At 43.5% G+C, this 12860-nt stretch overlaps 1 protein-coding gene across 1 annotated transcript in view; it reads right to left on the minus strand.

Moving 5' to 3' along the window:
• The window catches only part of LOC104396990 (multiple epidermal growth factor-like domains protein 6), a 174015-nt gene that overhangs the window by 13698 nt on the left and 147457 nt on the right, over nucleotides 1–12860 (minus strand). The window contains 6 exon segments of the mRNA XM_010006906.1: nucleotides 542–670; nucleotides 889–1017; nucleotides 2329–2454; nucleotides 2964–3092; nucleotides 4686–4814; nucleotides 8538–8666. Coding sequence (XP_010005208.1) covers nucleotides 542–670; nucleotides 889–1017; nucleotides 2329–2454; nucleotides 2964–3092; nucleotides 4686–4814; nucleotides 8538–8666 — 771 coding nt within the window.

A 12860-nucleotide genomic window follows, 5' to 3' on the forward strand; every position in this document is an offset into this window, starting at 1 on the left:
CTAAAATAGTACTCAGGCAAAACATTGTAAGGAAGAATGAAGTCTAAACTATGCAGCTGGGGTCACAGAATCAGTCTGCTTTCAAAGAGAGCTCCAAACAGCCAAATTCAACATTGAAGGAAAATCAGATAATGACATTTCCATGAGCTCTGACAGCTGGAATAGATGGTCTTGCATGGGAACAAGGCCAACAAAAAGCAGAGCTGCTGTTTTGCCAATGGCGAAGTGATGGCTGTGGGCACAACCCAGGCTCACCTGGCATTTCTTCAGTCTATTTTGATCCAGTTTAGCCCCTGGCTGCTCTTTGCCAGCCTAAGAGCTTCAAATCTCAAAAAGCAAACCTTGCCAGCCCAAACAGTGGCAGGCACAGAGGTCCAAAGCTTTGGGGTGATTGACACGCAGTCCTTGTTCATCTTTACTGCCGTGAGGTTGTTACCTCCTTCCTCTTCAGGCCCTGATTGTATCATCAGGTTTTTATCAAATAAATTAATTTCTTACTTAATTTACATGGAAAGTGTTTGCATTCTTACCACACACTTACTTTTCTCACAGCCGAGGCCGGTGAACCCTGGAGGGCAGCTGCACTGTCCTGTCAGGTGATGGCAGGGGACGCCGGTGGGGCAGCGGCACCGCTGGGCACAGCCCATGCCGTACCGGCCGGGCAAGCAAGCTGCAATGGTGCAACCAGTCCTTGTTAGGGTACAGCAGGGGCCAGGCAGGGTGGTGCAAAGCCAACCCCCTCCAGCAGATCACTCAACCTGTGAGCACCTCCAGACCAACCCCGTGGAGCAACTCATGAGTGAAAGGATCCTGTCATCAGCTCTAGATCCAAGAGCAACCTCTAAACCAAAGGGAAGGGCCCTCCTTAAACGCCCAGCAGACACTCACGTTTGTCACAGCGCCTCCCTCGCCATCCCTTTTCACAGTGACACGCCCCAGTTTGATGGTGGCAGGACATGCCATGCACACAGTCACATTGCTCTTCACAATGCCTGCCAAAAAATCCTGGGGGACAAACTGCAAGGAAAAGCAGAGAGAGCAACAGTTGTTCTTGTGGCACAGAAAGCATCTGTCATTGGCAAGTCACAGAATGGTTTGGGTTGGGAGTAACCTTAAAGAACATCTTCCCCTAGACCAGGTTGCTCCAAGCCCCATCCAACCTGGTCTTGAACACTTCCATGGAGGGGGCAACCACAGCTTCCCTGAGTAACCTGTGCCACTGTCTCACCTCCCTCACAAGAAAATAAATTCTTCCTTAAGATCTAATCTAAAACCATCCTCTTTCAAATGATCTAATATTGCTCTTGCACACGGCAATGGACATTTAGAAGACTGCATGCCCAGAAGATATCTGTGAAATAGAAATAAAAACAAAACAAAACAAAAACATTTAGTGTCTGCCATTAATGGGTTGGCTATTATTGAGTCTGCACATGAAAGTTTGAAAAGGCTTAAAATCATAGTGCAGAGTACCAATCCAGATGGTGTCTATGGAGATGTCATTCACTTTTACACAATTATGCAAAGACACAAGGATAGCTGTTTGAACAGTGAAAATACACTATGTTCATGTTCTGCTTTGCACCTCACAGGTGGCTGCAAAGTGATTAAAGAGAAAACAAGGCCTTAAGATATAGAATGTGGGCAGTGCAAAAGCTTTCCAGGTCACACTGGTGGCTGATGCTTTGTGAGTCCTCAGCACCTCAGGAGACATCAGAAAATTGCTAATGGCTTTAAAAAGTCACAGCATGTCAGAAGCTGAGCTGAAGGCACATTTCAGGTCATCTGACACCTACTGCTTATGCAATTTCTATTCCAGGGATTTACATGGACCTAAGTACGACAGACAGCTATGACTTATATCTGAGTAGTGTGCAGGCAGGTAACGTGTAAGGCAGGCGCCATGTGCAAGGCAGGTGCAACCTGAACCATCACAGGTCAATTTGCTGAGCCCGCCTTGACAACTTCAAGAGATGCAGTAGCATGTGGCTGATCTGGCAAACTCTCTTTACAGCTCACTCCATTTTTGTATGTTCTTCCTTGTACCCATAAGGTAGAGAAATAGCTATTTTCATAGCAGGAAGGGAACAGAAGTAGGAGGAGATAAAAATGATTTGGACAAAGGCATATGTTTGTGGTTGGGCAGAGACCTGCCTGTGGGGTTCCCAAGATACATGGTGAGTGCTCACATTGGCTTACTTCTTACCGGAATACAGAATACTGGAAAACTAAGAGATAAAATCAACAAGGTTTTTATATTGAGGAGGCAGAAATGGCTGACTGCAGAGTGTTAAAATATAAAGCATTTGCAGAAGGAACTGTCCTTACCAACATCACAGCTGTCCCCAGTCCAGCCGGCGTGGCAGATGCATCTCCCTGAGTGCTGGTCACAGACCCCATGGTGGCAGCTACAGTTCTGCTCACAGCCCTCTCCGTGTCTCCCATCCCCACACTCTGGAATGAGATGGGGGACACTGACAGGGGGCCAAATTGGGGGTACTTCAGGAAGAACACACTTATGCCTCTGAAATATGGTGAGCCCCCTAAGCTGGTCCTAAAAAACTTCACTGAATGAGATTTTGAAGCCTCCCCTGACAAAATTATCTAGAAATACATAGTTTTCCTCTTGGATGATTTATTTATTTATTTTGCTCTCTTCAAACTGGCTTCATTAACAATCTTCCCTGTCCCCAAGAGACAGAGAATAGCTTATTCCTCTCCTTTGTCCACCAAGTTTCTAGCACTGTGGTACATTCAAGTATCAAAACTGTATCTCCCCTCAGTCTTCTTGTTTCAACAACCCCTACTTTTTCAACATCTCCACACCCAATGTTCTCCAGCCCTCTACCCCTCCTCTCTCTTTTTTTCTGACCCATCTCAACCCAGCCACTACCAGAGCTGAACTTCCATGTAGACCAACTAAAGCGAGGTGCTGGAATGATGGAGGACATGATGAGACTCACCCAGCTCACATGCTATCCCTGTCCAGCCCTGGGGACACTGGCACTCGCCCGTCACCCGGTCACACATTGCCTGGCCGTGGCAGACGCAGCGCTGCAGACAGTTTGCACCAAACCATCCAGGAGGACAGGCTGCAAAGAGGAGGTAGGACAAAAGTCTTCTGTTAGGAAGTGCATGAGAAGGATGCAGGTTAAACACCACCTTTCCCCTTCTCACCCTGGTGATTGTGGAGATGCTGTGAGAGGTGCAACTAGCTGAAAATGGGCCAGGACTGATAAGGAATTACACAGAGCAGTGTAAAACTCACCTGGGAACAAAATGGGTGATGAAATGAATTAGCTATAAAACATCAAATGACCTTGAGATTTTCTGCTTGTATATATTAAAAACATCTCTTAGTTGCTACCAGGTTTCTCAACACCAAGGAGTGGAGTTATTGATTTCCCCTTTTCCAGAATTTCTTTCTACAGTCCTCTCAAAAGTCACACCTCCTCTAACTGATCCTGCTACCCACAGCTGGCAATGACATTTCACAGGTTACTTAATATTCATTAAGCAAACTTATCAGTTCCCCTCATAACCACATCATAGAGATAGAACTTAATTTTTTTTGACACACAAAATACCCTCCCCTCTGTCATGTGCCAGAGTGGCACCTTTTTAAGATTCAAAAGCAAGTTCTCACCCTGCAAAAGTGCATAGGATAGCTCACCCACCCTCACTCACTGATTTTGCCTCCTTAATTCCAAAAAGGAAAGAAACCCCCAAACATATAATTAAAGAAAAAGGGTATGTTTGACAATGTCTTCATATTTGACAACAGCTTTTTAAACTTGTGCTTTGGTTTTGGATATGAGACCTTCATTCAAAATAGAAAATTATAGGTTGTATCATGAGGAATGATTTCACACCTTCCCAACTTTTTATTCCTTCATGGAAAGAGCTCTTCATATTAGGTTTTAAAGGGAAACCAAATTAATGTATGTATCACTATACCCCAATCAGCTTTCCTTCCCTTTCCCTAACCATCTGCTGCTTGCCTGGAGGAGCTGACTCCAACACCCAGCTCACCCAGGAGCACCAGCAGCAGCATTGCCAGCTCTGTGGCACTGCTCACAGAGCCAGGTAAGCTGGGGAGCTCAGAAGGAGCCTGCTACAATGGGGATGGACAGACTTTTTCTAGCAGCTTGGATGCAGGGACTTGAGAGTGAATTATGAGCCTCAGTACAGCCTTTCTTTGCCAGCCTCTTTCCTTAAGACTCCATGGAGTTGGGCTCGTGTTTCAGTCATGTGTCAGTCTAATTGCTGAGGCTGGAAGTCCCGATGCCTTTCACATGTTCTGGATTTAGCCTGTGTCTGGAACCTCGTACAGTAATGACATGCATCAGTTGAGTGCACAGGATGGTGAAGTAAGGCACAGAAACAGTTTCATTTCAGTGTCATAAATAGGAGTTTTATGGACATTTTCTCCCTTAATCAGCTTCCAGAATTCACTCTCTTTCCAGTTCATGACTCTGCCCTGTGCATGTCAAGCTTCTAGCCCTGGCCCCTGCAACACAGCATCACAGATTTATTTAATGGACCGAGCCACATTATTGCGTGGATAAAAACCCAATGACAACACAGAGCAATGAGCTGATAATTAATACAGCAATGCAGCCCCCTGAGCAATTTTATTTTTCCCTCCTATAATCTGCTGTCAGGGATTGAATTTCCCACAGTACCTTCTTGGCAGGTGGCTCCTTTCCACCCTGGGCTACAAAGGCACATCCCCGTTATGTGGTGGCAGAGTGCTCCGTTGTGACAGTGACAAGTGTGGCTGCAGCCTGGCCCATAGCTGTCCCCCTGGCAGGCTGCAACAAGAGAAGTCCATAAAACCCCATCAGAAAGCATCAAGGGAGCCAAACCTGAGACACAACCTAATGCTGGAGAAATCAGTTTGAAACTGGCTTCCAACAAGGCACTTTTCACATCGTAAGGGCGCCCAAGTCCATATATTAACCATGCCTGACACTAAATAATGTGGCTTAAAAATATGTATCATAGCATGTTGTGAAGCACGTTTTATCAAAGGGCAGGATCACTCGGGTGATGGATCAGCTGCCATCCCCTGCCCCATGGAATGTCTTTGTGTTAAACTAATGGTCCAGCAGAACAGCCAGCTTGACAGCCTGGGTATTTATTTGCATCCTGGTACGAGACCTGACAACTTCATTGTTTTCAGTGTTCATTTTTCACAGCTGGATGCCTTTGCTCACCCAGAGTCTCATTCTTTGGTCTGAGAGTGGTGATATTTTCAAGGCGTTTGGTTAAGCAGCTGGCTCCCAGGTGAAAATTTAACGCAGTCATCTCACAAATGCACACTTGCTGCAGCTCTGGTTTTAGTGCTGCTGCCTACGAAAAATGGCAGTGATAAAATTCCTGCCGTTTTCACGGCACTGGAGATTTGGATTGCTTGAAATGGTGGGAAACAGTCAACACCACTACCCCGTTTTCTTCAGATATCACCCAAGAAACAGCAAATAAGTTGAAGTTGGGTAGGAGAGAGGACACATCCCTGGGGATGGAAGGGAAGAGTGAAAGCGTCTTGACCTCAGGGGTGAATGTGTTTGACAATATCTGACCCATTCTCAGCCCTTCTCTTCCCATCTGAGGGCTTTCAGTTTCCCAACGTGATTCTCGCAGACACCATTTCTCCCAGGATTTTTAAACAGCGTTCATTTTTGTCATCACTTGGACCCCATCCACATTGAAACCACAAGAAAGCGCAGGAGCTCAATTCCAGCATGGTTAAAAGTTTGTTCTGCAAATGAGGCTTGGTTGCCAAGTTAAAGGTTCAGCCCATCCTACAGAACTCTGGCTCAATTTTGGGAGCAGAACTAAATATTTCCACAATACAGACCAGAACGTTATCATAACCAAGCCAAAGGAAAAAGCAGCTCATAACCAGGTCCCCTGACTGGTTAGCTAGTGGTTTGTGTGAGGTTTTTGGAGTATACGTGCAAAGCTCTTGTTATGCTTACTGAGAAGACAAAAGCATTTTCCAGTGAAAATTCCAGTAAAAAGCAGAAAGTTTTGGAGAATAAAATTCTTATTATTCTATTAGGTGGTTAAAACCTTTTTTGCCTCTCTGTTGGACAATCCTGATTATCAAAGTACTTTCCTGAAGAGTAAGACAAGAGATATATTGAAGCTATTTTATGAAGTTCCACAACTGATTGTACAAATAACCATGGGACTTTTTTTTTTTTTTTGTAATGAGTGCAAAGGAAAGAAGAAATAGAAAAGTTTAAATTTCAAAATTTTGCTGTTAGTGCCTTTCCTCTGTAAGAGTCCCTACTTCTGTATTGCTGAGGCATCGTGACACTCAATGAAGCTGCTGACTTTCTTTTCAACACAGGCAAGACAACTTTCCTAAACCTCTTTCTTGCAAAGCTAAAATATCTTAGGCAGACACCCAAAAAACCAACCACCAAATAAAAAAAAAGAACACCAAACACAACCTTAAGCTGAGACAGAACTTGCTTGGCAGATTTCATCCTGGATTAATATAATTCATTTACAAGCAATTGAAAACCAGAGTCTTGTAATGAAAAGTGTTAGGCAGCTTCAACAAAAAGTATTACTGTCCATGTTGCTCATAATTAGATAGCAGTGTTGAAAATGCACTGCATGGCTGGCTTAAGATCAATTCAAATCCCATGATGTCAAAATTATTCCTCAATATCCTCCAGCACATTGCCTGCAATCTCATTACTTGAACACGAGCGCTGTCCTTCCAGCTGCTAGAGATCCTGAGTCCTGGGAACCAGCAAGGTGAATATTAAACACCCAACAAGGATGGGGAGTTGTGAGCCAGCATCTCTGACCTGTGGTTGCCTTACTTGGAGCAGCTTTGGAGAGGTGTGGCTGAGGCCCAGCCTTAAAATCAAAGTGAAGATTCATCGTTTAGCCAAGAGGAGCAGGTTACTCTTTGCACTGTTAACTGAACTTGCTCTTTTACTTACAGGCAAAGGAGAGCTTGGAGGCTTTGTCATCTTCACCACCATGAGGAATAAATCAACCCAGCATAAAGCTCTAGTTTTTGTAGCACAAGAGAGTAACTAGTTTCTCAGGAGAGTAGAGGTGGGCACTGAAGGCTATTAACAAAAAGCTCAATTTCTTAATTGAATTTAATGAAATATGTAGGAGCAAATCTTCCCATCCCTAACAGAGTCTAAAGAGCCTGGAAGGGCCCAGGTGACACCTTGCTAATGTCATGGCTCTGCTGAAGGGCAGTAAAAAGGGGCTGTGACCAAGAAGCAAACATGGTACCTGTTCAGCAGCAGCTTTTCTGTGGTATGGTTACACAGCCCTGGTTCTGCATTTATGTCAGTCAGCTCATTAACCTGCACTCACAAGGGAGTATCACCACCACCATGGGAGAAGAGAGAGCCAAGCATCGAGGAGACAAAAATAACAAACTGTGAGGAATTTGCAGAAATATCTGAAAAGTGGAAAGATTCATCAGCACTGACCCTCCGGTAAACCAAAAGAGTAGGGAATTTCGTAGTAGAAGCCCTTTCAGAAGACAGGCTGTATGGAGGGGGGCAAATGACAGACATATTTAATCAAGAGCAAGTACAACCCTCGAACTGGGCTGACAGTATGACAGTGTGTATCTAGGGAATATGGTTGTTTCAATACCAGCACCCTTTCTCTCTGTTTTCTAAATCCAGCTGCTTTTCTTTTGCAGAAATGTACAGCCTATTGATTAAAGAAATCTTAGGAAAGTGTTCACTAACAACCAAAGTTGGCTCCTTTCACTCTGCTTTGTTGGACCCCAGCTCTACAACCCAGCTCTGCAGATGACAGTCATATTTCCAACAAGAACTATAGAACATCACATCTTCACACAAAACTAGGGAGCTGAGAAGCTAACTGTATTTGCTAAATTTTGCAAATGGGCTCAGTGATCTACAGTGTAATGCCAGATAAATAAAACAATTTAATTTGCCATGAAATTTAGTGAACAATTTCTCAGAAGAGAATATATGGACGTGTGCAAACACAAAGAAACCCTTAACAGCTTGAAAACTGTGAGATACTTCTAGGATATAGGAAACCTACTTCTTTTTTTTTTTTTTTAAGAAACAAATAATTTTCCTAATAATTAGTTTTTAAGCTATTTTTTCATTCTCAAATAACAAAATAGTCCCATATCTGATTGTTCATCTTGGCACATTTGTAATCTGTCACTTCATAGTTGATAATTAGCTAAGATATATCAGAAACAATATTTCACCTCTTAATGTTGCACAAAACTAAAAAGCAGAGATTCCTCACATGGCAGGAGACAGCTCTGCTACTGAAAACTGATGCTTTTAATGTTTGACAAGTGCCAAGAGCAGTTAAAAAAAAAAGGAGGTTGATTATTTACATAGCTACCAAAAATCATTCCCTTTTTTGGCATCTTTGGAAAGGAATGCGACCTATCTAAAATTATACCCTGCTAGATCATCTTACGTTCCCAGGAGAACCCATGTGAGTGCTGAAAGGGTCTGGGAACAGGGATGGTGAGTGTGCTCTGTACATACGCTGCTCGCAGGTCTCTCCCAGCCAGCCAGGGAGGCAGTGACATGTTCCCAGGACGTGGTCACAGCCAGCAGCATTCTTGCACTTGCACACCTGGTGGCAGTCAAGCCCAAAGAATCCATCTGGACAAGCTGAAAATGGAAAACGTGTCTTTTTTTAGCCAAGTTCCCGTTTGTTTTTTTTTGCATAAAAAGTCAGTCTGTCACTATGCTTAAAAGCCAAAGTCGCTCCCAGGGTTAAGCCTGCACAACTCTGCTATGTGCATCTCAGCAAAACGTGACCAGTTTTACAGAAGCAACAGATTTCTGCCTAGAAAAACATGGCCGAGAATATTGAAAAGCCACACAACAGGAGAGAGGCAAGATCTGGAGTCACACAAGCCAGTACTTGTGCTTCTGTAAAGGCCAGAGGAAAAAGGAAATAATTCAACATAATGCAAGACCAGGGGGCATCCCTGCTGATCTCCCTGTCTTTTGAAATGCAAAACTTATGCTCCCGTTTACTCTCCTGACACCTTTCTAAAGATTTTTTAACAGTGAACATAAGCCATAGTGTTGTAGTTCAGCACTGAAATGAAAAAATAGCAAAAAGAATGAGGAGAGAAAACCAAGACAAATTAAGTGCAGCAGAACAGCTCCAGGAAGCTTAAGGAGCTCAGTGCCTACATCTAGGACATGTAAGGAAGAGCAGCCCCGTGGATTCAATTTACATCTGTACCAGTGTTGACAGCAGTGAAAATGAGCCATTGGTGCCTGTGGGCCACCTCATACTCCAAATGCTGCTTTACAAAAATGTTAAGGCTGCAATGCAGAGTTTTTCAAAAGATAAAATTAGGAATGATGTTGTCTATATAACCTTAATTTAACCTCTCTGTCTGCATATGTGTGTGTGTGTTTAGATTATATAAATATGTAATTGCAATACTAAGGTATAATAAATCTGCAGATATACAACGGTATGTCATTCCACAGAAACCCTGAATCACTCAGTCTCCAGAGAAATGGTGCTTATTAAATAAGCTGTTATTAATACAACTTAGCTCTTTGCCCTCTTTCTTCAATGTAAACTTCTTTTTAAAATGCAATTCACATATTTCTACCATGAAATCAGAACAACTGGCTTCCCAATAGTCTTATGACCATTACCATCACATACACTACCCAACAGCCCCCTGCACTAATTTCACAGCTCTCTACCAGGTCAGAATAACACCATTATGCACATGAATCTTCCACTGTCAGACCCTTCTGTCCCTTTTTTTGCCCTGTCTCTTCTTCATGCCCAGGCTGTTCGTTCTCATCTACACATTTTGCCTGTTCTACAAATGTAAATTCAGCCTTTTAACAGACAGAGCTGCTTCCTGCTTTGGCTACAAGGAGGGGGAAATTCAGTATCCGTAGACAGAGGCAAACCAGGACCTTCAGTCAGCAACAGCAGTAGCTTAACACACTGCAACATCTGCTTTGGCTTCTCTGTTCTCCAAGCTCCTGCTCAGCTTCTGACTACATATGATTGTTTCGTCTACTCAAAATCACAAGGCTGCTCTTCCCAGCTCTTCATCCTGTCCAGACTACAGCTGCTTCTTTGGCATATGAAAGATTTCAGGCTTGCACCACTTTCCAAGTATGTGCTGTTTCAGAAACCAGAGAAGTGCCTCATCCTCATATCAAACTGTAACACAGCTCTCAGCCCCTGCTCAGTCTGTTCTAGAGAGAGAGCTGTTATCAAGTTGTAAGGAAGAGACATCAGCATGTGGTTTCAATCTTTCTGTCTGTATTTATTATGCTTCACTAGTGTGTATGGCACAGCATACAAGAAAGGACTTCTACTTAACCCTAGGTGACTTCAAAGGCGGTCAAAGCTTTTCTTTGTTTAATGCAGGGGCTACAGAATGTTGTCAGGTATTCTTAGACATGCACAGGATGTATTTTTCCCTTTTATCTTACTGAAACACAAAACTTGCTGGGCTATCTTATGATAATGATTAACTGTTGAAATCCCAAGAGAGAGATGCAGTCAGCCTGCCTTGTAGTAGTGCTGATTTAGACAGCAGTTCAAATGCAAACTTTGAGTGCTGCACTTCACCAGGGCTGCATGTTACTGTCATTAATATATCAATTAATAAACACACTGTAGAAAAAGTCCAAGACTCCTGCTGCCTCCCATTTGTGGTCTAATTGAGTGGTATTTTGGGATATTCAGTCAGATCAAACAGCGGACTGGATAACTCTTCTGTTGGCCTGATCCCATAACTGGACACATGCCTCGGGTCACACAACACATACCAAAGCAGCAGGGAATGAAATGAAAATTACAGAGCAGTGAAGACAATCACAACCTTCAAAGCAGGAGCAGCAGATGCTCAGCACTTCACCCAATTACATCGATTATAACAATTACCTTCCCAAATGGGAGTAGAGCAACCCTGGTGCAGGGCAGGCTGCCCCAGCTGGCTCAGCGTGGCACAGCACCCTGGCAGCAGAGCTGTGAGCACTGAGGGCAAACACAGGCACACCCCGACACCTTGTGGGTGTGCTGGCTGGGCTGTGGGGCTGCCTGACATCAGGACCCCATGACTCAGGCTTCCTGCATGGCAGATGCTAACATTTATTTGGAGTAAGCATTGATATATCTACCTATTTATTACAAGAAAGATTTGTTGTGGGCTTTGGGTTTGGTTGGTTTTTTTACTTGCCTGTTTAGCTGTAAGTGCATTAAAACCAAAGCCCGGCAGCACTGGATGATCCCAGCAGGCACTTTTTCTGGAGAAAATCCTATTCACTTTATCTACACTTTAACAGGATAAGGAAAGGACTTAGAAAGTCCATAAGCCAGCTCTTGTTATGATCACTACCTTTGCACAGTCCAGGAATGCAGAGGCATTAATTGCTGTTTCAGCTCAGGAACAGTCACGTGTGCCTCTGGTACCATCTCCTCAGGCATGTAATATTGTCCACTCAGATAAGAAAGATATCTAGTGGCATTGCTAGTAGCATCACTGTCACTGAACCACCAAAATTGATTCATTTTCCTTTGGTAATGTGAGACCTCATGATGAAATGTACATGATTTCTTGTGTTCTGGTTGTATCACTTGCTGCTTTCAAGAAAATGCGAAAGAAAACAAAGTTCCTAGGCTGTTCATACAGACTGCAAACATTTCTTTGGAGATTGTTTGGTTTTCAGTCTTATCTGCAAGCATTAGCAATTTTGCAATCAAAGCAGTTCTGCTCCTTTTGCAACTCTTTTAAAGAGTTATAAGATTTACAAGGTTCATTTTTCCAATGGACTGAGCAAAGCTGAAAGATGAAGCAAGTATGTACCACCTTCAGTACTAATTTTCCTTCAGAAAGTGTCTTGATAGCTTCATTCTTACCATTATTATATGTGACCACACCACTACTGAAGGGGCAGCAGTAGGCCTAAATGATACCTGGTGGAGATGAAGAACAGCTGATTGACTCAGAGCAAAGCAAAACTGAGATGCTGATGGACAGACAATAGCACTTTGAAGAGAGTAAGGTGTTTTTGGCAGCATCCCGTGGCTGAGGGTAGAAGTCAAGTCAACTCTTGAACAATTCACAGTAAGGTCTCACAAAACAGCCATCTGAAATAACAGCATCTCCTGCTACTGGTCAGCTTGGAAACTGTCCTGTGCTGGTGGAAGCTGATGAGAGTTTGGCTGTTGTCTGTATTACTGACAGGAGATACAAGTAGGTACATACCAATTTGCACTAAATATTGCAAGTATCTTCTGAGCCACCACTCTGTCCCCACTCTTCAGAGAAAACTGGATCACATACAAGGTCAAGACCTCCAAAAACTTTCAATTCAAGAGAACTTGATTCAGCAAAAAGCATATCCCCACCAGCAGGAAGCCCTGCCAGTTTCCACGTCACTAAAAACAGAAGTGCTGCAGCTCCTCAGAGAAAAGGTGCCAAGAAGGTTCTGCCAAGGGCAAACAACCAACACATTTTCCTCCTCTTCATCTTTTGGAGCCAGACAAACCACCTTGTATGAAACTGTCTATGCAAAAAGGAAGCACAGGTCAGCTCAGTGCAGACCCCCTGCCTGCTTCAGGGAAAACACAGAGCACAGGGTTGTATGAAAAGGTCATGAATGGCAAGTGCTAAATTCTACTCTCCCCTCTAACATCTTTTCAGAAATTAAAAAAAAAAAAAGATAAAAGTGTCCAACATGAGTGATTTGGAAACTGAGATTTGTATTTTTTTCTCCCCAGTAGACATCACCCAGGCTTCTCCACATTCCTCACACCTACTTTGGCAAAAGAGAGTTAGCCTCTTTGTCCCCATCTCGATTCCTGCT

The sequence above is a fragment of the Chaetura pelagica genome, unplaced genomic scaffold (genome assembly GCF_000747805.2).
Source record: "Chaetura pelagica isolate M959 unplaced genomic scaffold, ChaPel_1.0 scaffold341, whole genome shotgun sequence".
Taxonomy (NCBI): domain Eukaryota; kingdom Metazoa; phylum Chordata; class Aves; order Apodiformes; family Apodidae; genus Chaetura; species Chaetura pelagica.